The 24637-nt window shown below is 40.4% G+C and overlaps 3 protein-coding genes across 6 annotated transcripts; 1 reads left to right on the forward strand and 2 right to left on the reverse strand.

Moving 5' to 3' along the window:
* The first annotated feature begins 5763 nt into the window (after positions 1-5763).
* Positions 5764-16052, forward strand: ghrl (ghrelin/obestatin prepropeptide). Of its 2 annotated transcripts, none has more exons than XM_005943945.3 (5): positions 5764-5897; positions 14663-14809; positions 15186-15263; positions 15351-15462; positions 15550-16052. In XM_005943945.3, the coding sequence occupies exons 1-5, from the start codon at positions 5859-5861 to the stop codon at positions 15567-15569; spliced, it is 396 nt and encodes a 131-aa protein (XP_005944007.1). In that variant the 5' UTR covers positions 5764-5858; the 3' UTR covers positions 15570-16052. The 2 variants fall into 2 exon arrangements, with proteins under 2 accessions (XP_005944007.1, XP_005944008.1); XM_005943946.3 differs by having other exon boundaries at positions 14666-14809.
* Positions 6593-12427, reverse strand: ccdc174 (coiled-coil domain containing 174). 2 transcript variants are annotated; one of them, XM_005943949.3, is made up of 11 exons: positions 12299-12427; positions 11966-12073; positions 11770-11873; positions 11627-11685; positions 11393-11540; positions 10078-10173; positions 9816-9952; positions 9390-9484; positions 8843-8990; positions 8588-8740; positions 6593-7279 (listed from the first exon to the last, which is right to left on the reverse strand). In XM_005943949.3, the coding sequence occupies exons 1-11, from the start codon at positions 12338-12340 to the stop codon at positions 6732-6734; spliced, it is 1638 nt and encodes a 545-aa protein (XP_005944011.1). In that variant the 5' UTR covers positions 12341-12427; the 3' UTR covers positions 6593-6731. The 2 variants fall into 2 exon arrangements, with proteins under 2 accessions (XP_005944011.1, XP_005944012.1); XM_005943950.3 differs by having other exon boundaries at positions 6594-7279; positions 11770-11870.
* Positions 16053-17141: 1089 nt separating the features above from the next.
* Positions 17142-22834, reverse strand: tatdn2 (TatD DNase domain containing 2). 2 transcript variants are annotated; one of them, XM_005943951.3, is made up of 7 exons: positions 22595-22834; positions 20991-21300; positions 20461-20874; positions 19280-20275; positions 19029-19156; positions 18463-18646; positions 17142-17655 (listed from the first exon to the last, which is right to left on the reverse strand). In XM_005943951.3, exons 2-7 carry the CDS (start codon positions 21288-21290, stop codon positions 17515-17517), a joined length of 2163 nt encoding a protein of 720 aa, XP_005944013.1. In that variant the 5' UTR covers positions 21291-21300; positions 22595-22834; the 3' UTR covers positions 17142-17514. The 2 variants fall into 2 exon arrangements, with proteins under 2 accessions (XP_005944013.1, XP_014196110.1); XM_014340624.2 differs by lacking the exon at positions 22595-22834 and adding an exon at positions 21512-22224.
* Between the last annotated feature and the right edge of the window lie 1803 nt (positions 22835-24637).

A 24637-nucleotide genomic window follows, 5' to 3' on the forward strand; every position in this document is an offset into this window, starting at 1 on the left:
GAGGACTCTGGAATCAAATAAGTTGAAGCTCCTGCAGCGCTCCACAGCTGAGATAAGCACACAGAAGAACGCCGCGGATCCCAAAGCAGGAATCATGGATTGTTGAAAGGAAATGAAACCAAGCTGCTGTCCTTCTTTACAGAAGGTGAAATTAATTTTAGAGGCATAAAAATGCTTACGTGTCAGAAATTAAACATAATAAGCTCTAATGAATTTTAGATTTTCCACCAGTCTCTCTTTCAGGATTGCTGGACTTCACAAAAAGGCCCCCCTATTGTTTTATGACTCCAGTGAAGATCCAACTTTAAGTAACTTTGCTCAGTGAGCACATGCACACACACACACACACACACACACACCAATGTGTGCTTACCATCTTAACCTGCTCTCTGCATATCTTTAAAACTTTAATCTGATTTTTTAGTCAAATGTTTAGAAACTTCAGTTTATGTAAAAGAAAATCTCCAATACTTGACACAGTCTTTCGCAATTTTTTGCATATAACAATTTCAGTAATCTGTCACTGTCTCTAAATGTCTCTGTTGGTTCAAATGTGCATGTCATTAATCAATAAACTTAATCCCTTATTACCGTTCAAGGAAACCCTGCTATTTCCTTTCTTACCATTACATTAAACCTTAAAAACAAACCTCATGATGAAAAAAACTTCTTGATGAAGGTTACGTTTTATTACCAAACCTCCATCCAGCTCAGTGAACTTGCAGTTGTGTGTCCTGCACTGACAATTTATGAGTTTGATTGCTTTTCCATTTTGAGAGTTTAGTCCCCTGCCGTGCTGTTGATACTCCGCATCATAAAACTGCCCAGAGGATTAAAAACATCCCAAAGACCGGTGTGTCGTCTGAGCTCACAGCTCGCCTGGGCCTAACTAAAGTAATGCCGGTACAGTGTGAACAGATTTTTGGAAAGACCTGTGTGACGTTGTAGTGTAAGCTAAACCGTGAGATTTCAGGAAGTATATAGCTCATGGCCAAGAAGTAAGTAAATAATAATTATACAAAGAGTTTGCCTTCAGACAGAGGCAGGCCAGCTGTTTCCCTTCTTCCCAGTGAACAAGCGGCTGTAGCTGCACTTTTGATTTTAGTATCTCCACTACAAAGCCAAAAAATTCTAATTTGATCAATTTCGATTAATTACAGACTTGAGGACACAGAAAATGTTTGCCTCAATATATCAATATAATAATCAGGATCAGCTCCAAACTATACAAACTTTAATACAAAGAGTCAGTGTGAAACCTCTGCACTGCTCTAGTTTATCTGAACCTCTCTGGAGCACAAGGAGAGGATTTATTTGATCTCCCAGTGCCAGTAGTTTGATGTTGCAGGTAGAAGGGATAAACGCTGCAGCTCACTGGCCTGGTTTGCTTTTTATGTCAGTGTAAGTGCATTAACAGGGGGACAGACCTTCTCCTCCCACCTCTCTGGATCAGGGCCCTGCAGAGATTAGATCATCAGTTCAAGTCTAGAGGGCATCGCTGAGAAAGTGGTGCACATCACCCCCAGTTTGCAACCTTCAGCATTGAGTGGCTTCATAGTTGCATCAACACATGTGTGGCTGTTGGCGAAACTTAATGCTTTTGATTTACCCCCAAAAAATTAATAGGGGAAAAAAACATCAGAGTGCATTGTAAGTATCCTCGATGTGCAGATCATTTATTGTCCATTAAGAAAATGGCTGATTGCCATTTTTGCTCACCCAGAGCAGAATTAAAGTGCCACACAGAAATACAGAAATGATTTCCCAATGTGGCTGATCCTTGAGAGAAAGGCAGATCTGTCAGCAGGACACACCTTCATGTCCCTAATAAGTGATTAGATTCATGAAAGTGATAAGTCAGCAAGTCAAATCTTGTTCAGTCTTTGGTAAAACTGCACACAAAAGGCACTGACTTGCTTCTTGGCCCCACTCAGTTAAGGCTGTATGGTCAGATTAGTCGTAGTCAGTGTTCGGAGCCACTCACTTTGGACAGCAGTGACTGAAACTGAGAAATATTGACTTTGATTTTGAAATTTGATGACTTTGACACATTTAATTTACCACTAGGTGCATCTTGGTCGTGCTGGGCTTTTAGACATGTCTTAAAGAATTATCAAGGTGTTAGAAACATTCCTCAGAGATTTTTGGTCCACATTGACATGATGGCGTCACACGGTTTCTGCAGATACGACAGCCGCACATCCATGATGCAAATTTCCCGTTACACCAGAACTCAAAGGTGCTCCACTGGATTGAGATCTGGAGAATGTGGAAGCCATTTGAGTTCAGGGAACTTACTGACATGTTCAGGAAATCAGTTTGAGACGATCTGAGCTCTGTGACATGGTGTGCTATCCTGCTGGAAGCAGCCACCAGAAGATCACTATGATAATAAAAGGAAGGACGTGGTTGGCAATAGTAATGGGGTGGCTATGATGTTTAGCTGTATTGGGGCCCAAAACCGTATCAGTAAAGCATTCCCCATACCATTTCACTCCTGAACTCTGATACAGTCATTTTCTTTAAGCCAAATTCTGGCCCAATCGAGACTAATCTGGTCAGGCAATGCTTTGCCACTCTTCTGTTGTCCAATTTTAGTGAGCTTGTGTGAATTGTAGCCTCAGGTTCTTGCTCTGAGCTGACAGGAGTGGCACTTGGTGTGCTCTTCTTCTGCTTCAGCCCATCTGCTTCAAAGTTTGATGTCTTGTGCTCTCCTGCATACCTCGGTTGTGTCGAGTGGTTATTTTAGTTGCTGTTGCATTCATTTCAGCTCGATGTAGTCTGGCCATTCTCTGACCTCTGGCATTAGCAAGAAGTTTTCACGCAGGGATCTGGTGCTCACTGGACATTTTCTCTTTTTTCCAATCAGCCTCTTTAAAGCCTGGAAACCATTGTGTGGGAAAATCCGGAGAGGACCAGGAGTTTCTGACATGTCTGGAACCAGCAATCACAGTCAATTAAAGTCATCATTCAAAGTCACTTAAGTCTAATTTCTTCCCCATTCTGAGGCTCAGTTCGAAGTTCAGCAGCTTGTCTTGACTGTGTCTAGTTTTTAGCATGTGAGTAACTGTATCAACAAGCAGTTGAAAAGTGTACCTAATACAGTGGCCAGTCAGTGTAAGCTTTAGATGACATGCAAACAAAAACAGAATGAAAATCACTGTTTTCTAGTTTGATTGTTTGTTTTCTCATTTCACAGGCAACTTTTTTGGCAATAAACAGACTGTCCAAAGATTATACATGTCACTATTGTTATTACCTTAATTATGTTTATATAGAGTGAGTGATACTTCCAGCTTAATCCTTTTATCAGCACACTAATTTGCTTACAATGACCGTGCACCTGAAACATGATGCTGGTGTTCAGCAATTTAGATTGATTATGATCTACATATTACTCTTAGTGTTTTATCATGCTAACATTTGCTGAGCACACAGTGGAAGCCGAGGCTGATTAAGTGTCATTAGTTTGCATAAATCTGGTCATAAACCAAAGTACTGGACAAATTTAAACTCGGCCAGTTGTTGAGGGATTTCACTAAAAGCCACAAATATCACGTTTATGGTGGCTGTAAAGAAAAACCCAGAGCATTTTTAATATCCTGGGAAAAACAGTCTGTGATAATCAGCCCAAAACCTGCTGAGTTATTTCAGTCTGGACCAAAAAAATGAACCAGCTGAGCGATACCATTAAAAGGAACCATGTGGGAGGAAATAAATTATTATTTTGCTCTTTAACTCACTATATGACTTTTAGTCTGTGAGGTCCTGTTACTATAGAAACATATTGTCACCCCACAGGCAGAAAATTTACCTGGCACCAGTTTAGCTTCAACAGTGCATACAAACATATGCTTGACAGAGATACACACACAAATACATCTACCTACCAGTGACACAGTGCTTCAGCTGTCTGAGAGTGCATGGACTCAATGTGAGACTAGAGTAACAAAAAGAGGAAAAAAACATCATGTTTAAGGTTACAATTGGGTCAAAAATCTACCTCAACAGGAAGATAAACCCAATATGTGTTGGAGAGATCAACAAAACACACAATGCGCCAAACTAACATTATCGTTTGAGAGGAAACAAGGGGGGGAGAACCCAGGCCAAATATCTAACTGGAAGGCTAATAGGGTGATGAGGGTCAAGTGGTAAATCAGGCTTTTTATTAATCCCTTGAATAGCTCCCTGGTGAGGAGGTGTGTTGTGATTTTTCTATGGAGCTGCACAGAGTCAGAGGTCAGAATGAGAAAACTGATAACCGTCTGTGTTATGTTTCAGCACATGTAAACCAACATTATCCCACGGCAGAAGTGCTGTCCTTTGTAACATAATGCTGCATGCCTGAATCTCCGTTATAGGGTAATTTTAGATGCTTTTATGTAACAGCCTGCATTCAGCCCGCATTCAGAGTCAATCAGCATGATTAAAGCTAGCTTTGAGTCACTCCCATAACAGTGATGTGAGGTTATTTAGCTGAGCAGTTGTTATATTGGGCTCTGCTAAATTCTCTCCAAAAATGAACGATGGCCTGGATTTAGACATGTACACATGATCAAGAAGACCTGCTAAAGTTCAACCCGAGTATCAGAATGAAGAAAAAAAAAAGTGATTTTAAGTTGTTAGTGCCAGGCAGGCTGGTCTGAGTATTTCAGAAATTGCTCCTCTTCTGGGATTTTCCCACAGAACCATCTCAAGGGTTTACAGAGAACGGTGTGGAAAAAAAGAAAATATCCAGTGAGTGGTAGTTCTCAGCGTGAACATGTCATGTTGATGCCAGAGGTCAGAGGACAATGGTCAGACTACTTCAAGCTCATAGCAACAAAATAGTAACCTAAATAAACAGTTTTCATAGCCAAGGTATGATTGCACATATCAAATATTAGAGATGGGTCACAGCAGCAGAAGACCACTCCTGTCAAATAAGAACAGGAAACTGAGGCTAATATTCACACAGGCTCACCATAACTGCACCTTTATTCAAGCATGTTTTTCCAAGAGAAGATTGGAGAAAAAAAAAAGTTTCCCAGTTTGGATTGGCAAAGGAATAAATCGAGGCATCTGAAGATGCTATGCCGAAGCCAGTTTTGAGACAAAGCATAAGAATTTCCTTAATAAATACTCAGTAAATAAACAACTAACAAAGGCTACTGCAACTCTTAAAGGAATAGTGAAGAAATCAATGCACCGTCACTTGAACTTCACATAAAAGTGTATGTGGTACCATCTGGTGGATATTTATATACTGCAACTAAATTACACACTCCCAGATTCCAAACAGCTCCGTGAGCCGACTGACATTAAACACAAATATGAATCATTTTGTGATATACTCTTGCAAGAAAAAATTATGAACCCCTTGGAAGGATTTAGCAGGATTTTTGTTTTGATTACTCATAAAAGAACGGTTGATCTTCATCTAAGCAAAAACCCACAAATGGTTTTAACTTTATAGGATAGGATAAGCTTTATTTGTCAGTTGCAGTTGCCTGCAGCTGAAATGACAGACCTAGTCGACCATACAGACAATACATAATATACAAACTTACATTGGGGAGACAGGTCCGGCTAGGGAGCAAAAAAGGGGTAGACAGTGAGATATGTAACATATAGGGGCAAAGTTCAGGAGAAAAAAAAGGGCTTCTGCCCATGATGACTTCCAACTAGGGAGTCATCATGAGGAGAAAACAGGAAACTCCACAGCACATAAAGAAGCAAAGATCATCACACTATACGCCATGAAACACAGACAAGCACCATAGGGGCGGGGATTACGCCGATGTACACAGCGGTCGCGAACGCTGCAGTTCCTCGCGCCTCCAGCTGAGCCGCTGTCTCCATCGAGGGAGGTAAGCATGGGAGGAGGCGTTGGATCATCCGGGGAAGGGAGTGTGGTGAGTGCATATCAGTATCAGTGTGCATGTGTGCGTGTCGGGGTGTGTGTCCTTTCGCCTGTTAGGCAAAGATCAACAGTCCTACGCAGGTGGCCTTGATGAATAGGGCAGAGAGTCAGTTCGTTCTCATTATCGTCTCTCCTGGAAGAATGTTGTTGTTCTCCTCGGCGTCAACCTTCAAGCAGCTGGCGCCGTCGGGGGTGGAGGCATAGCCGCATTAGAGATGGAGGTAACTGGTTTAGGTCGAACGAACTGCATCCATTTTACACTCGTCCTAATGTCCATCACTGGTCTCTCTTTTAAGAGCCGTGAGCTCCTCGAAGATCTTTCCCATATTTCGTTCAGTGCACTCACCGCGCTTCCCGCAGTTTCGATCAGAGCGGCTAGCCTTGTGGGGTTTTGAACAGCAGTCACCTGCACGATGACAATTCATTTTTGATCATTTCTCTCCAGAAAACGGTGTAACTTCAGTATGTCAGGTCAAGGCAGAAGATCTCAGCTGGCTTCAGGTCACTGGTCTCTGCCTGACCTCTGACCCTGAAGTAACAAGGCATTGCATGACATCCCCTCAGTCATTCTTCGTAGCTGGATTAAAGTTTTGATAGTCATGTGCAGTGCTTGAGCAGAAATTAATCATTTTTCCCTTCTGTGATCAAAATACACACAAACACAAATGATGCACTCTTGATATTTATTAAATATCTAAACTCCAAAAAGCTGACATATTGTGTTTTATTGTTTTTGTGATTTACTCTATAAACAAAGAGCGAGAAAAAAAGAGCAGTGTTTAAACTCACAATATGACCCAACTACACATCAAGCAGTATTTAGACATCAGGTGGAGTTCCTGTAGAAGGACAACATGTCATCCAGACTTTGAGGAGGGCCCTGGTGGAGTTGCTGGGTTTGGCTGTCACCTGCAGGTTGCGCCTGGCTCTGCACCTGAGGTGGATACTGGGGTGGATATTGATGTGGGAACGGTGGTGGAAATGGAGGAAGGAGGTGAGGTGGGCTTGCAAACTGAGGAGTAGGTGGAGGAGGAAATGGAGGATAAAATAGCGGGTGAGGGGGATACTGGGGATGAAAGGGGGGAGCCGACAGCGACGAGCTGTCTGAGGGCGGTGGCTGTGCAAACGGGGGAGGGTTTGGTTGAGGTTCAGGAGGTGAAAATGCAGTTTTAGACGGAGGTTGTGGTTCTGCTTTGCTCTCAGAGATTCCTCCTGGAGCTCTTGCCCACTTGAAGGACATGTTGGATTTATTCTCCTCATTTTTATACTTTCCTGGTTTCGGCCTCTTGTCATCTGCAAAGTATGCAGACGGAGGTGCAAATTCAGTATCCCGCTCCTCCCGACGCCGACTTTTCCACTCAGTAAACATGAACTCTGAAAGGAAACAAAGACAAAAGCTAATGTTAGGGAGGTTACATTCCAGAAAACAGAGGTGCCTTGATCCTTAAAACTCCACCTAAAAGTGACATAAAGCCAATCTGTCAATCTATTATTGGATGGTGCTGAATTTATTAGAAGAACTAGCTAGGCTTTGATCCAAACAGCCAAGCAAATATGAATGGAATTTCCAGAAAACTGGCAGAAGAAGGATGCAAATAAATAACTACTTCCATCCACTTGTGCTGTGCTAATAATAGAAGCTGGACACTTCAGGATGAACAGCTGGTGGTAGTCATTTTTATAGTCAGAAGAGGCTGACTTTGGAGCACAGCTCAGTTGGAGTTATAGATAGTTGTAGACTTGCTTTCCCTGATATTAAAGGTGATTATCAGCCCTGGTTCAAAGAGCAAAGGATCACTAACAAATTGCATAAAAGTGCAACAACAGTGCAACTGTGACAGCAGTCAGTCACCTCTGACATTTACTGCCACCTGACCTGACTTGCCTTCACCACCTGCTCATAGACTGCATTAAGTCAATAAAAGCTCTCACACAGTCATTATGAGTCCTGTTCATAATGCAGATCAAGGAAAAGGAAATACAAGCAATGAGCACTGTGGGGTCTGGCTCTTCTCTATGCATCAAATGTCATGAGGAGCTTGGCGTCACCATTGTTGGCTGAATGTGGGTGTGCAGAGGGCAGAGTATGAGGCTGACCACACATTTCCGCGTGGTCTATCATCTATAACAGGAACGCTGACTTTTGGCACACAAATATCTTCAGCTTTTGTGCATTTGTACTTCTTTTAGCAGTTTTATAAATGAGACTCTCTGAAGTTTTCATCTGCAAACATAGTTGCTCTGCTCTGTATTTGCAATAATTTCCACAAATTAAAAAAAAAAATACACATCTCAACATTACTACAGCCTAAAGCAGTGTGAGCTCATCAAATGGAAAACCAAATAGTCTTTTTATTGGAGTACTGTATATCATACTATAACTATCAGTTGGGGACTTGAACTTTGGGTTTTTCACACCACACATTTTGATTTGTTACAGAAGGACAAACAAGTGTTACCAATAGTATCAATGATATCTCTGTTTGAATCAAGGGTCCCAGTTAAATCATGCCAGTGACCCAGCATGCATAACACAGAAACCGCTGTATCTAAATAATGAATTAACTTCATCATCGACAGAAAAGAAAACATCCTATTTAACGTGTTATCTAGCTGAAACATACAGCACATTTATTATATTCATAACATGAAAGTGTTTTGTTTTTTTTTAATGAGACTTACCTTTGCCTCTGTCCCACTCTCTGACATGAGGAACTCCTGGTTTGGTGTCTCTCCTCTCCTGGATCTCCACTTCCACCTTCTTGAGTATGCTGACCTCTGGGCACTCCTCTGGTTGAGGGGAGGTCCCTGTTGTTTCAAATTCCTCTTCCTCTCCTGAAACCAAGAATTCATAACTGTTCTTACTAGCATTCGTGTGATCATTGAACTGAAGCCTGCAAACAAATTTTCTACACAAACAGCCGTGCAGATCCGAACCTTCATTCTCCTCTTCTTTCTCCTCTTCCTCTGTACCATCCAGCTTGGCCTTCTTCATCTTCCTCTGCCTTACCTTGGCTAGTCGAGCCTGTAGGATGGCCTGCTTCCTCTCCTTCAGTCGTTCTCTCTTTGTGCGCTGATCTGTAGTCTGCAGGACAGAACAGGTGGAATAAAACACTTATTAGATTATAAAGTAATAAATAATTCCTGATGGATCTAATTTCAAATGACAATCACAATCTAAATATTTTTATTACATTATACATTTTCAGTGTTGTAAACAGTTAAATAATTCCTTTATTAATTCTCTTCATTGTTATCAAATTATCTCTTTCTCTTGTATGTACAATTTTGCACTTCCTCACATAACAAGGCCTTCAATATGGGCCTGTGGTGCTTTTATCAATGGTTTTTTTTTTTATTCTTTATGCTGCTGCTATAACACAGTCATTCCCCTGGGATGAATAGAATATCTATATGTCCATCCCTCTATCAGAAACCATAATTCTGTCCTGGGCCGGCATTTTACATGTGTTTAATAGCTCACCTGATCTCTAAGCATGTCCAGAGTTTCTCTCTGTTTTTGCCGCTGCTCCTGATCCTGAGAGAATGCGTAGTACCCCACACCAAGGTCCCGAGCCTCTGAGATAAGAACAACAACAGTAAGACAACAGTTTCAAACCTGCAAACCAAACTTCCTCTGTTTCAAAGTGTAGCGTAGCATAAAAAAAGACCTTATTTTCAGTCCATAAATTCTTTTGGTATATATTATTTGGCAAAGAATTCAGTGGCGATTAAGCAAAACCCACAAAGATCTAACTTCAAACTCTCAAGATCACCATTAACTCTGTAGCCAACTATGAGGAAAGATGACACAGGCTCAATACTAATCTGTACCCACAAACAAATTGCCTTGTGGCTGACTGAGTGAAAGACAATGTAAAGGCTCAAAGCTCTTTGCTGTGACACTAACCCTGTTGTCTGATATCCTCATAGTGAATCGGTCCAACAGGCCTTTTCATTGCCTCCTCTTCCTCCCTCTCCCACTCCTGCCTCTGCAGCTCTCGTCGCATGTCTTCTGAGAGTAATGTCTTGTCTGATGAAGCTTTTCTTCAGGGACCAGGCATATCCAAAAGAGTTAAGAGTTTCAAATATTTCATTAACATCCTTGAAGAAAAAAAATATATATATCACACAAATCTTTAAAAAAAAAATTACAATACATAAATAATTACCCTTTCCCTTGAAGGTCTTGGTCCATTTTCTTAAAGTCTGGCAGGTCTTTCTTCATGCACCGCCGAGATCGTCCCAAAGCATCCACAAAGTCCACCCTGCAGAGAAAAAAAATAGTTGTTTTTGTTTTTTTAAATATTGTGACAAATAACACAAGGCCTTTTGTTTATCTGTAATGTCAAAAAGCAGTGATAGAGTCACTCCTTCTATATTCGCAGAGCAGAAATTGTTATTTGCATATAGTGGCTGATACAACCTTTGTGGCTTCTCAATCATCCACTTCATGGTAGTCTAGAAAACTTAAAAAAAAAAAAAAAGGCAACTGAAGTAAGTTTGTGAAGACGTCTCAGCTCTTATACAAGAGGCTTCTTCTGTTCTAAAAACAAAAGGTGGCAAGCCCCAGGTGCTTCTACAAACATTTGTGAAAGAATGGGTCGCTCTTAGGAGCTCCTTACCACCTGGGCAACAGGTTCAATTGTGAAATTTACTCGCTACTAAATATTCAACACTCAGCTGTTACTGGTATTATAACAAAATGGAACTAACTGTGAACAGCAGCAGCTCAGCCATGAAGGGGTAGACCATGTAAATTCACAGAGCAGTGTCAGCGGATGCTGAGGTGTACATTGTGCAGAGGTCGCCAACTTTCTGCAGAGTCAATCGCTACAGACCTACAAAATTCATGTGGCCTTCAGATTAGCTCAAGAACAGTGGGTAGCCAGCATAATGGAATGAGTTTCTATGGCCGAGCAGCTGCCACTGGATTCTAAAGCAGTGGTTTCAGCTTCTTGGTTCCAGTGAAAGGAACTCTGCATACTGAGACATTTTTGACAATTTCATTCTTTTAATATTGTGGAAATAGTTTGGGGATCGGCCCTTCCTGTTCCAACATGACTGAGCACCAGTGCACAAAGCAAGGTTGATAAAGACTTGGATGAGCAAGTTTGGAGTGGAAGAATTTGACTGGCCTGCACAGAATCCTGACCACTGCTGAATTAGAGTGCCAACTATGAGCCAGGCCTTCTCATCAAACATTATTGTCTGACCTTACAAATGTGCTTCTAAAAGAATAGTCAAAAATTCCCATAAACTCACTCCTAAACCTGTGGAAAGCTGAAAGATATGAAGCTAAGCGTGGGCCAGTATTATCTTAAACCCTATGGCTTAAGAAAGGAATGCCACTCAAGACAGACAAGCGAATATTTTTGGCAATATAATGTATTAGCAAATACTGGAAAACATATAAGCCTAATATTGATATGTTATATGATGCCAGCACAAGTTGAATATTGATGAATGCAATCAATGTGAAGTTACCATTCTTCATCCGGGTTCTCAGGAGGAGGGACGGGTGATGAGCTGAGTTGCTCCTCGTCCTCTTTCTCCTTCTGGGCAAGTGTTTCTCTCTTTTTGTCAATAATCTTCTGGGTGAAGTCAACAAGGAACAGCCCTTCCGTCTCTTCATCTGACGAGTTACACAACAAGGTAAATACAAAGTATGCCCACTTTGACGCTGTTGTAGCAGACATAAGGCACAAACAGTTCACCAACCAGGAAAGTCTCCTTTAGTCATCTGTTCGTAGAGTCTCGCCTTCTCCTCCAATTTACGCCTGTCGAGAGAGTAGAAAAAAAGCCGTGAGAGGTTTTGGTTTCCCACCTGTTATACAGAAAAACTTCAGCAGTACTGAACTCACCTTGCTGTATCGATGGTGCTCCGCTCCTCTTCCAGCTGCTCTGCATCTTTAGCAGCTCTTGCTGAAACACCCGCATTTTGTTTATTCCAGATGTTGGGCTTCTGCTGAGGAACATGTGGAGAGGAAAATTAGAAACGTGAGTCAGTCATTGCACGCCATTATAAAAAAAACCGTTCAGAAATCACTCGTGCTGTACCTTATCTTTTGATTTTGCTTTGAATCCTGCTCCAGAAGTTTCTTGTCCAAGTTTCTCCCGTTTGAACTGCTCCTGTTTCCTGTACAGCTCAGCTTTAAGGTCCACTAGCTGCACGAAATAAAACCGAAATTTAAGGTTTAGCTGTTTATTCTCCAAAGGAAAAAAAAAACGAACAACCGTTATGTATTTCTTCTAAATACAGTCCATGCTCGTTGTATGTGCTGCTAGCAACCCTGAGAGTAAGTTAGCTATGTTTATCCGTATAATTAAGCTTAAGCGTCTACAGTTTCTGTCAAACAAATATTTGAAGAGCTGCCTGTACATTCAACTCACCGATGAAGCAGTCACGTCTAAAGGTTTCTTCTTTTTATCCATTTCCCCTACACCTTAATTTCCAGTTTGTTGCTGTTTGCTGGAGTCCGACTTCTTCGTTGGTATTTCTGTTGCTACCAAACTGTCGCTTTACAGCCAACTAGTGGCGTCTCTCCGACACTGCACGCATTTCCGTTTCAAACGTTCATTATTACTTTCACCGTTTTTGTTAAAAAGTAACTATAAACTAAAATAAAATGAGCTGACTATTGTCTAGTCTAGATAAAGGAAAACAGATTTTATAAGGAAGAAAAAAAAAGTCATGCAGGAGGGAGAAGACTCCCTCCTGCACGACTTTTAGTAGTTTTATAGTTTTCTTTTTCTTGTCTTTTTTCCTTTATGGGTGATTATATGCATTTATGTGCGAGATAGTTATGAAAATTTGAAAATTGCTTTAACTGCAACAGGGCTATTGGCTTAATCCAAGGTTTAGAATCCAACACAATTTCAATATGTTTAGGAGGACAAAAGTGTCTGCACCTTTGTTGGGTAGAAGCTTTTTTGGATAAACTTACCATTTCCTCAATGAAAATTAAACACGTCCCAAAAGTGTTTGGGGGGGTTGTTTTTGAAATTGAGAGTTTTCTTCAAAAGATGGGTACAGTGTGTTCATTAAGGGGTGGACATGGTCGGCAACAATACTCAGGTAAGCTGTGGAAATTAAAGGATGATCAGTTGGTATTGAGGGGGACAAAAATGTCCCCTGCAGACTGATCTGCTGTTATGAGACAGGATGGATACATGCTTCTGCTTATCCTTTTCAGGGTCACGGGGAGCGCTAGAGCCTATCCCAGCTGTCATAGGGCGAGAGGCAGGGTACACCCTGCCAACACACAGGGACAGACAACCATTCACACTCACACAATTTGGTTTATCCAGTTAACCTATCCCCACAAGCTGCATGTCTGTGGACGGTGGGAGGAAGCCGGAGTACCCGGAGGGAACCCACGCAAACACGGGGAGAACATGCAAACTCCACACAGAAAGATTCAGGACCTTCTTGCTGTGCGGCAACAGTGCTAACTACCGTGCCACCGTGCTGCCTTGCTTTCAGACTGTTTATTGTTTATTTCCTGAACCTCTTAATGTCACAGCCTCATTTTCCTATTCTGATAAACCGAGTGCGGTCTTCTGTTGCTGTAACCCATCTGCTTCAAAATTGAATGTGCTGCAAATTCAGAGATGCTCTTCTGTGCACATTGGCTGTAACGAGGGACTGAGTTACTGCTTGACTAACAGTCAGTTATTATTTTCTCTTATTTCAGACCATTCTCTGTAAACCCTATAGATGGTTGTGAAATACTCAGGCCAGGCCATCTGGTGCTAACAACCATGCCACACTCAAAGTCACTTAAATCACCTTTCTTCCTCATTCTGATCTTCCATTTGAACTTCAGCAGGTCGTCTAAATCTTGTCTACATGGGTAAATGTATTGAGTTGAGGCTGATTAGATAATCGTGCTGAGTAATTGGACACGTCTAACAAAGTATTGAGTAACCATATGATAGGTGTGATGCCTAAATAAGAAAAATATTAAATACAGATTACTTTCCTAAATCAAAGAAATGTAATTACACTTCTTGGAGTAGCTGTCTGACCAATGCAAGTTTTTCCATTTCATATAAACTGTCCTTCATACTGTGTCTTATGCATGATGCTTTAGACTTCGTGTATTTTGTCAATTAGTAGGCTGTTGATTTAAAAACTAAAAACCATTTTGAACCATCACAGTTCCACTGAAAGCACAATTACACAACACAAACATGTAAATGTTAGTGAAAATCCTTGTAAATCAAATGCCACATAGCTGTGTCAATATCTGCTCCAGTTACTTTGGTTTATTTGTTTATTTCAGAGATATTAAAGTAGCATTCATTCCAGCTGAGCACTGATGTAATGATAACACTATGCTGATATAAATTTAAGTTTCCTGTCTAATCAAACATTAGATTATTGCTAACTTTATTACAGCTCTTGCCTGAGAGTCAGTGCTGCTGTAGAAGTCTGTGACTGCAATACTATTCTGTCCATAGCCCACTGATAAGATGTCCATCACACCTCATATCAGATCACAACACAGAAATGCCCACTTTGCTATCAGATTAAACATTTGAGCAGTCTTATGTTACCAAGATATGATCACACAACATCCTGTTACCATTGTGTTCAGTATTTCTTTTTTTTTAAACCAGCATGAAGGACGATGAAAGGTATATAAAGGTACGAAGACGGACAGAAAACAAAGAAAGTTAGATTCATATCAGAATCAGGTGAAAAGCATCAGAGCTGATTTTTAATAGACAACATCTTCATACTGTGTGCAGCAGATCCAGCAGTGGAGACGTTTTTCTTCCACCATGCTTCTGAAAAGAAACACCTGCCTGTTGGCTTTTCTCTTGTGTTCCTTGACCTTGTGGTGCAAGTCAACCAGTGCGGGCTCAAGCTTCCTCAGCCCATCACAGAAACCTCAGGTGAGATACTTTGTCCTAATTTATCTTTTTTTTTAAACTACATTTTTATAAAATCTTTATGAAAACTTCACTCAGTTTTGGTTTCTTTTTAATGCTTGTAATACCCTATAAATATTTCAATGCTTCATGTTTTTTGTTTTCAGCCTTTGAGTTTAAACTTATTATCACCCATCATAACCACCAAAGCTTTAAGATGGACTAAAAATTAAAACTCTACCAGCTATTTAGACTGTGAACTCACCAACCAACCAGTGACATTATTCTGCACTGTACCTCACCCATGCCATTTGAATTAGGGAGGTTTTCTTATGTTAATTAAACCTCTTAAGTGGAAATTATTTCACAACAATGATGAGATGTCATTTTTAAATCACAGAACAAAGTGAAGTCCTCCAGAATCGGTCGCCAAGCCATGGAGGAGCCAAATCAAACCAATGAGGACAAAACCATGACAGTGAGTTGGGGAAAAATACAAAACAAATACAGCCCATCTCCCAGCAGTCAATCCTGCAGCTTTGTGTTTTTTTTCTCTTCTGACCAGATAAGTGCGCCCTTTGAAATTGGCGTCACCTTGAGAGCAGAAGACTTGGCGGACTACATTGTAGAGCTGCAGGAGATTGTGCAACGCCTGCTGGGAAACACAGAATCAGCAGGTTGTCCCTTCTTTCTGGTTTATACATTAAAAAAGTGTTTCCTTTAAATATTACAATATATTTATATGTATATATTATTTTCCCCAGAGAGACCATCTCCTCGTTGAAGATCAGAGACTGTGTCAGTGTTTTCCATAATCAGCTTTAGTTATCTAAGTTATTAGACTGTGGTTAAATAACATGAAATACAAGATAAATGAATGATGCCTAAAACATTAAAATGCTTACCATGTGACCCTGTGTGTAAAATGTAACACATCAATCAGCCAAATAGCATTTCCTGGAGATTTCAGCCTCAAAGATTATGTTCATCATCAAGAGGTTGGTTCAGCTGTCATTATGAATTTCCTGGGGTGCAGCTTTAGGAAAAATGTCTCTCAAACACCCAAATGTTTAACTCACACTCTGACATTTTGCATTCATTATTAAAACTCCTGTGTCAGCAGAGAAATACGATCTAATGTTAGTCAACCTGTAAAAAATGATACCTTGTATAGATCACTACAGCACACACTGTACCATCTGTCTCTTTAGGATTCAGGTATGCCTTATACAATAAAGCATCAATCAACCTTTTGTCTCACTGTATTATATTTAATGAGTCTTTAAATCAGAAGGTCTGTGATGCAACAGCTCATCCGGTTCATGATTCACAAGTTAACTGATGGGTGAATAACAGTTTTCTTGGTGGTAATTAGCTGTACTGCAAAAACTAACAATTAAAATCCACTGAGAAGTCAAGGAACCTCACAAACAGTTGTCCATCCATTTTCCGCCACTCACCCTGGGCTGGGCTGGCCGTGGGGGGCAGCAGCCTAAGCAGAGAAGCCCAGACTTCTCCCCAGCGCAGCTCAGGGAACACCAAGACATTCCCGGGCCAGTCGATTATATCTCTCGACTGGCCTGGGAATTTCTTTTTGCACGCAAAATTTATTAATAAGAATGTTTTGTTATTGTTGAATACATCAGGGAGAATAAAGTGTAAGCCTTGTGCATAAACATTATGCTTGACTTTGAGTATGATTTGGGTGAAGACCCATTAGGTGACCACCGTGTGCCAGTTTGATTAAATTCTGACCCTCATGATATCATGGATCATGAATGTCTCACCATGTGAACTTTGGTTGTATGAGCTAAAAATATCAAAGAAACAGATGCTGAGGATGCAAACACTTGAGTAAAGACTTAACTGGTACCTTTAAAGCTACAATTAAAAGTCTAAATGTCTTACAAAGCACAAAATGACCAGACAGACAGACAGACAGACAGATAGACAGATAGAAATTTGGAAGAAAGATGTTGAAGAACATCTTGTCCAAAGCTCAGTGACAGAGTTTACTCTGACCTTTTTAAAGGCTCTACAATAAGAAATGTGCTAAAATAAAAAAAAAAAACTGGCAGGATGAACACACATCTGCTCACTCTTGATATTGTTTAGATTTAAAAAGAAAAAAAAGAGCACTTAGACAAATGTGTGTGACGAGCAGGGCGTCATTAAAGTGGAGTAATGGACCGCTCCCGCAGCCCCTCTCCTTTCCTCAATGCAGAATCGGCTTTGTTCAGTGTACACGTTTGCTCCACTGTAGACTATGCTTTCCTGTCTCCGTGCGCTCCTCCATCAGCACCAGTGTTCGCACTGATGACTAATTTAACAAAACATGTCTCAGAGAAAAAAGAAGCACTATTATAAAGACTTTTAATGCATCTCTACTGCATCACACCAAGGCAGCCAAACGTCCAGCAAACCAAACAAGCGAGCAATGTAAAACTACAGAAACACACATAAAAGAAAAACACAAACTGCTTAGAAATTAATCTATAATAACAACGGCATAAAAGAAATATTCAGATAAACAATTATACACTTGGATCTCTGTTAGACAAGAGATATTTTCATTCCAGTCAGGCTTGTCTCCTTTTTCTCTTTCAGGTTGTTTAAAATGAGATTTCTTCTCCACACGTCAACATCCATATATGGAGAATTGACAAATATAAAACAAAAACAGGAAACGTCTCTTCTTTCTTGCCAGTTTGCAGCGTTTTCTCTAAAGGTCATATACCATACAGCTGAGTGGTGTTGTTTCGGATGGTGTCAAGGACAGTGGCCATGTCTTCCCCCTTCAGTAGGCTCAGCTCCCGCAGAGTATGGATGCCCATTCCAGGATGGGAAAACTGGCAGACACCTTTCCCAACCTATTAAAGAGCATGACATTCAAAAAGCTCAACATGGAGTCTCATAATAATTAATACCTCAAATATAACAACACGGATATTTGCTTTAAATTCTGATAGTAGTTTTAGACTCAATAGAAATAGAAATATGAGCCCAGTTTCACTCCACTCTTGGAGGGAAAATTTAGTTTCAGATCAACAAGAGATCAAGCAGCCAAGGAACACAAGAGACAGGCCAACAGGCAGGAGGTTCTTTTCAGAAGCATGGTGGAACAAAAACGTCTCCACTGCTGGATCTGCTGCACACAGTGTGATGATGTTGTCTGTTAAAAATCAGCTCTGATGCTTTACATCTGATTCTGATATAGATCAAACTTTCTTTGTTTTCCCAAGACTGTCGTCATACCATTATATACCTTTCATCCTCCTTTATGCTGGTTTAACAAAAAACAAAACAAAAAAAAACCACTGAACATAACGGTAACAGGGTCTTTTGTGATCATATCTTGTTAACATAAGACTGTTCAAATGTTTAATCTGATAGCAAAGTGGGCATTTCTGTGTTGTGATCTGAGACCAAACTCTCTGAGAACTGACCACTTGTTGAGTCTGTGCCACAAAGAATTAAAGATCCTCTGAAGGCAAAAGCAGGTTTAACCAGCACTAGCATGGCGTACCTAATAAACTGTATGACATACCTCTAGTTGGTTCAATAATACATTTCTAATATTTTGCAATTTAAAAAAAAAAAAAATGGCAGAAGCCTTTTCTTTCATTAATGACACAAGATGTTTGTTTTGGATTTCCCGAGCCTCTATCTACACATACCTGTCTTGGCAGGAAATATGGCGCATCTGTCTCCAACACAATGCGATTCAGAGGGATCTGGGAAACGGCATTCCGGACCTCTGTAGCCCTTAAGTAGGTGATTAGGGCTGTGAATCCCACATACAAATTGGGGAATTCTGCCAGGAAGGGCTCAATCACTGGATAACTGTTTGTAAAACAGTGCCTGGAAAGCACAACGTAATTCAAATTAAAAGTCTGATTAAAGGCACTAAGATTTAAACTCCAAAGGTCTTTAGAGTTTAAAAATCCTCAGGTTGTCAGTTCTGATGTGGAAATGAGCAGAACAGCTGTTGTGTTTCAGACATATTAAATAATTCAAATTCACTTTATGACCGTTTTCTGTTCTTCTTCATCACCATCGAAAAATGACAACTATTACGAGACAATTACAAAAAGGCTAGTCAAAAATAAAGTGCAAGCCTTTATCTTATTTCTCTAAACTGAAACATTTGAATTTCTTACAAAAAAAATAAGCAATTAATTTTAAAAAGAAGCTATAAAAAGAAAAACTGAGTTTAAAGGGTTTTACTCCACACACAACACACCTATGAATTTTGTACTCCCTGGGAACACACTTCTTCATGATTTTCAGCAGGTCGTCATCTGCATCCCTGCAGTGGATCACCAGAGGTTTCTGCATGGCCACGGCCAAACGCAGCTGGCGCTCAAACACCTTCACAGAGAAGCAGAGAAACAAAACAAAGACCACGACATTCTTATTTTCAATATCCAGGCATACGCTGCTCAAGAAAAACTGAGTCTCAAATTAGAAAATCCATTTCAGATTTTACCTTACCTCTTTCTGCGTTGAGGTGTCAGTAGAGTTTTTGTAGGAGTAGTCCAGGCCCATCTCACCAAAGGCCACGGCTTTTGGATGCCTCATCGCCGTCAGTATATTGCGCTCTTGAATACTCGAGTAGTTTTTGGCAAAATGCGGGTGGCACCCAAATGCCCCCCATACCATGTCTTCAGCCAGCAGACCTTCCCACAGCGCCTCTTTCACCATGATATCTGGGTTGCAGAAGTTTGTAATACAGCCTTGAAACTCTCCAGTGAAGCTACTCTGGTACAGCCTTCGAAAGCTGCTGAACGTCCCGCAGAAGCCAAGTTTTCCATAGAGCATGTCCAGATGGCAATGCGTGTCTATGAAGCCAGCTTCACTGCTCGAGCAGGGGTAGCTGGTCCATAAAGGTTCAGCCCCCAAGGACAGTCTTCTAGGAGTCCAAGTATGAGATGAGGAGTAACCAGGGTAACGCATGCGGAAAACACCGTCCGACTGCCTGCGTGAGGCTGTGGGGTCGAAGCACAGCTTTGACGCTCCCATATTTGAGTGTCGGGGCAGAGCAAAGGGATCCGATGAACGTCCCCTAATGATGGATGAGCAAATATTGTCAGCCTCAACTGCAGATGCATTTAAAACGCTCACGTGCGGTGAGTGGGGCTGCTTCAGTGAGACAAAAACTTTCCTCTGTGGTGATGAGAAAGGCACCTCCATGTCTTTAGCAGCTGCCTCGAGGGTCCCAGTGGTTTCATTAGAGGGTGTAAACGTAAAAGTGGGAGTTACACCTCCCTCACTATCGACTAAAGTTTGATGTTGATCACAGCTCTGGTCAGATGAGAAACGAGATGAAGAATCTGGTATGTACTCTAGTGCAGGGAGGGCGGAGTCATGGTCTTCAGCTTCCAGCTCATTGTCTGGAGGAAATGGTCTGTCTTGGAAGGTCTTCTCCAGAGAAACAGAGTCCTCACTAACAAACATCCTGGGAAAATCCTCTCCTTCAACCACAAAACGCTGAAAAACAAGATCTTGATTCAGCGCCATGATAATTTTATGGTATGATACATTTAAAAACATTTTAAAATAAAAACTGAAGCTGCTTTAGAATTCAAAAGAATCAATAACAACCAATGCACAACTAAAACATTATAACAAGAAGAAATGCTATATTACTTTTATTACAAGTTGTAGTTGCTTACCCTTCCATCTGTCTTTGGCTCTGAAGCATCACCTTTGATGTCTGAGTCTTCCAACACCTGAAGGGTGGGCCACTGATCTCCTTTGCTACCGCCTCGGTCCTCAGGTGCAGTGTCATACTGGCTCCAGGAGCTGTTAATATCCACAATGGTTGTCTCAAGGTAGGCTGGACTGGGACGTTCAGTCTGCAGAGGTGAAGACAAGCTGTTCATGTCAGTTCTGATGATATTAGTAGTGCTGCACGTTGTTTTTGTGTTTCCAAGGGCTGCCATCAGTGCCTTCCTGCAGATAGCCTTTAATCCCTCCTCAGGTGTCCTGTCTTTCTTCTTCAAGATAAAAGAGTGGGGTGGAGGTGGTGAAGCTTTCTGGATGTTTTTGGACTCTAGCTGTGCAGCTGAGGTGTTCATAGGTTTGTCCTGTGCCAAATTAACCACAAACAGATAATGTATTCACTGGAACCAAGCAACTTGTGAGACTCAAGATAGATTCAAAACATTCAATCTAAAATTATAATCCAATGGCAAAGGTTTACCTTCAAAGTTTTAAATGTTTCACTGTTTTTTCTGGAAAGCTTCCGCAGCTTAAGTTTGCCTACAGAGGGCAGACTTTCAGAGAGCACCTCGGCTTTTCTCTTGGGAGTATCCAGACTCAGTGCTCCAAGCCGCGCAGATCCTGGAGAATCACTGCAGGGCAAAGTTTCTGAATCTTCATTTTGCGTTATGGTCCGGCAAGGCGGTGTGACTGAGTCAGCGTTTCCACCCTGATGATGTGCTGGTGAAGTGACTGTAGTTCGGAGCCAGCTGAAGGCCACCTTCTTTCTTCTGCTATCCATGTCTAAGATCCTGATCCAAAACGCAGTTAGAAAAGGAATGAACACATCTGGATAAGCTTCTTGATAAAAATGACCACGGACTGGCTCTCATGCAATGATGACCATTTTATTAGCTTCTACACAACATTAACTCTACATAAAGTCGGCCCAACACTGGGTTACCTGGTTAAGAGAATTTCTTAAAAATTCATTCCACAGTAATCATATCTCTCCAATCTTACCAGCTCCTTTTATCAGTGTTGGCACGTTCTTACTGGAAGTTCAGAACAAGGACACCACATTCAGCAGTGGAGCTTCTGCACTGAATGTCATGCAAGCATTTTTATACTCTTATTTGACTTAATGAAGCTCTCCTGTTGTGGTGAAAACCTTTTTTGGTCTACCTATATCTGATTAGCAATTAAAAAGGAGATGGATTAAGAACTAGCCCTGTAAGCAGAAGCAATAATGCGAGTAAATCTATACTTAACAATATTAATCCCTAGGGGCTGATAATTCCCTGCTCGACCACAGCTCTAAGTGGTCATATGCACTGTTAACCTGGAAAAGGCTCCGGAAAAGCGTGGGTGTCTTATCATCTGACCATAAACCCTTGTCTTTCAAACTAAGATCACGTAAATCCTAACACTAGCGTGAATATGGGCTTATCATTTCCCTGCACAAATCAATACACATCAACCCCAATACTGCAGCCAAAACTACAATTAAATACAAATGTATGTTTACAAAGAAACAGCTTTTTTCACAGCATTAACAAAAATAATCTGGCCTCAAATAAGTTTGAGTATCTCCATCTCAAAGTTCTGCAGAATGAGTAGCCATTCATTCATTAGTTCAGCTCGTCAAACCTATCCCTGTTTATTAATGAATTAACTTGCAGGGTTACCCGTGGGTCTAATATATCTGTTTCTAAGTGCAGGGCTGGGCTCCGCTGGTTGCACCTGGAGGCAATTTTAGGTGATAAAATTATTAGCGGGATAAACAGTAAAACACAGCTTTAATAACCTATATACAGTAGGATTGTGTATTTTTTAAAGCTGTGACACTAAATTAACCGTGTGAAAGCACTCCGCGGGGGGGAAGCGCCTTGACGGTAAAACTTTGGCAATAACTGTGTGCTAGCTAGCAGCTTGACTGCCACAAAACTCCCGGTCACGAATGTTTGCAAACAATAATCATTACCTCAAAATATTCAATCCAACTAGTTAAATCAATATCACTATAATTATTTTACATTTATAAAACGTTAATCTAGCTAAGCCGCTTGTTTTAAGTAGCACTGCCTGACGTTGAGGAGCTATTACCTGGTGGGTCACCGCGGTGGAAACGGCAATTAAAGCGTCAACCGGCAGCTTAAACGGCTCCTACGGAGATCGGTCTGTAAACAAAAGCACTGAAACGTTTCACTGTCTTCACTTATTATTAATGTATTGAGTTGAACCAAGAAAAGTTTGTTATAAAATTAACCACTAGGTGGCGATAAGAGCGCACATTTAAAAGTTCATTTGCGCTTTCGTCACACAATCGTGTTAGATCTCGCGAGAATTGTTTACACCTGCTAAAGCAGCAATTACAATTACAATTACACATTAGTTTCTTCCTTCCAATGAGCCAGCCTTTCTTGTTTACGTTACTAATTATTTAAAGTAGTCTTGAGCAGTAGTCCAGTATTCAGTCCAGTCTTTGTACCTGACAATTTTCCGAAAACTTTTTTGTCTCTTTGTGAAGCTAGGCTTGATGTTTTGTGTCTACTACTGAAGACTATAACTTAAAATTTCAGGTTGTTATCTCAAACTTTTGAACAGGGCATCGCAAAAATATCGAAGGAATAACTCAAAAATTACAAAATTACTTTTGTCCAAAGTTTGAGAAAATTTTCAGTCTTTTTTGGGTTCTGTTTTTGATTTTTATCAGAAGCAGAAAGAAGCTTCCATGTATGATCTATGAATTATTAACACATAAAAAAAAAACATGCCTATCTTCAGGAATTTGTAGGCGAGTGTTGTCCAGCACCAAAAGTTCACTTTAACAGAATAACAGGTCAAATTAAAGCAAACCAAAGTTTATTTTTGTGACAAAGTGAATTCAACATTTTTAATTTTGTTTTTTTCATTTAAACCTTCCAAAAATGTAAAACAAGCTCTAAAGAGTGTGTGCAAAAATCAGCTGTATTCTGTATATTCACTTAGAGGCATTTCTGAATGAATTGAAACTAAAGACAAAGTCAACCATAAAAAAGACGAATACAGCGTTTATAGCACAAGGGAATATACAAGATCTTCACTCAACTTATGAAGGTGATGAGAGGCGAGGCTTAACTTATTACATTTAAATTTGCCATTATCATTATTACTTATGCTAAAAACAAAATAAAGATGTTTTGCTAAGAGAACTTGAGTAGGCTATATATCAAGTCTCTTTTGGAAATAAAATTTTGTAATTCGCCATACCTCATTACTTGTGCAGAAAAAAATAAGAAAGTTAAACAAATTTCCAGAAGTATGTGTATTTCTGATAATACTTCTTTACAGATTTTCAAGTAAGTGCAAGCTCAGCTTTTCAAACTAATGTGGGCATCTATAGAAGAGGTCTGGTGAACTGTTTCTTCAAACTTTTGGTAATCCCAGAAAGGTTTTATATGCACCCAAGCTGCATCCTTTACCTACAGGAATGAAAAGAAAAAGATGTCAATGTGTAAACTGGTCATGTATCATTGTCCTTCCTTATAACAGCATCCCAGTCATGAACATTCCTGTATAAGAATTATCTCTTATACAATCATCTGCTGTGGTGCAGCAGATTTTGATTGTGAGAATCACTTGATTCATTTTATGGTCTGCCATCAAAAATTAGATTTACAATAGAACATAAAATTATTCTATTATGAGCATTAAATTGTGAAGACTTTGAGTATCTCATCATCTATTTAATATCATCAAAAGATTCAGGGAATCTAGAGAAATTTCTGTGCACAATGGACACAGCTGAAAAAGAAATCGAATACCCAGATGATGTACTTTTCAGGGAAGGCCTCACCTATTTTAGATAATGCTAAACCATATACTTGATCTACTACAACACCATGGCACCACAGTAGAACATTTAATACATTATGAAACGGAAAATAAGAGAAAGAAGACCCAGAATTGCTGTGAAGCTAAAATCCTGTATCAGACAAGGTTAGGACAATATTCCTCCCCCAAACGTTCAACAGCTGGTCTCCTCTGTTCCCAGATGTTTACAGGCTGTTGTAAGGGAGAGGAGCTGACCGTACACATTGGTAAACACAGCCCTGTGTCGACTTTTTTGGGATGTGTTGCTGTCATCAAATTCAAAATAAGCAAATA

The sequence above is a fragment of the Haplochromis burtoni genome, unplaced genomic scaffold, assembly GCF_018398535.1.
Source record: "Haplochromis burtoni strain Fernald_Lab_line unplaced genomic scaffold, NCSU_Asbu1 Contig_177, whole genome shotgun sequence".
Lineage (NCBI taxonomy): Eukaryota > Metazoa > Chordata > Actinopteri > Cichliformes > Cichlidae > Haplochromis > Haplochromis burtoni.

Bases quoted from the DNA above. Each gene is read 5' to 3' on its own strand.
- ghrl (XM_005943945.3), top strand. From the start codon at position 5,859: ATGGGAGGAGGCGTTGGATCATCCGGGGAAGGGAGTGTG. The intron at 14,810-15,185 runs GTGAGATACTTT...TTTAAATCACAG, and splicing joins GCCCATCACAGAAACCTCAG to AACAAAGTGAAGTCCTCCAG. The intron at 15,264-15,350 runs GTGAGTTGGGGA...TCTTCTGACCAG, and splicing joins ATGAGGACAAAACCATGACA to ATAAGTGCGCCCTTTGAAAT.
- tatdn2 (XM_005943951.3), bottom strand. From the start codon at position 21,290: ATGGATAGCAGAAGAAAGAAGGTGGCCTTCAGCTGGCTCCGAACTACA. The intron at 18,647-19,028 runs GTGTGTTGTGTG...TGTGCTTTCCAG, and splicing joins AGGGAGTACAAAATTCATAG to GCACTGTTTTACAAACAGTT. The intron at 17,656-18,462 runs GTATGTGTAGAT...GCTCTTTAATAG, and splicing joins CATATTTCCTGCCAAGACAG to GTTGGGAAAGGTGTCTGCCA.
- ccdc174 (XM_005943949.3), bottom strand. From the start codon at position 12,340: ATGGATAAAAAGAAGAAACCTTTAGACGTGACTGCTTCATCG. The intron at 9,953-10,077 runs GTAATTATTTAT...TGGTCCCTGAAG, and splicing joins CAAGACCTTCAAGGGAAAGG to AAAAGCTTCATCAGACAAGA. The intron at 9,485-9,815 runs GTTAGTGTCACA...TTCTTATCTCAG, and splicing joins TGAGGATATCAGACAACAGG to AGGCTCGGGACCTTGGTGTG.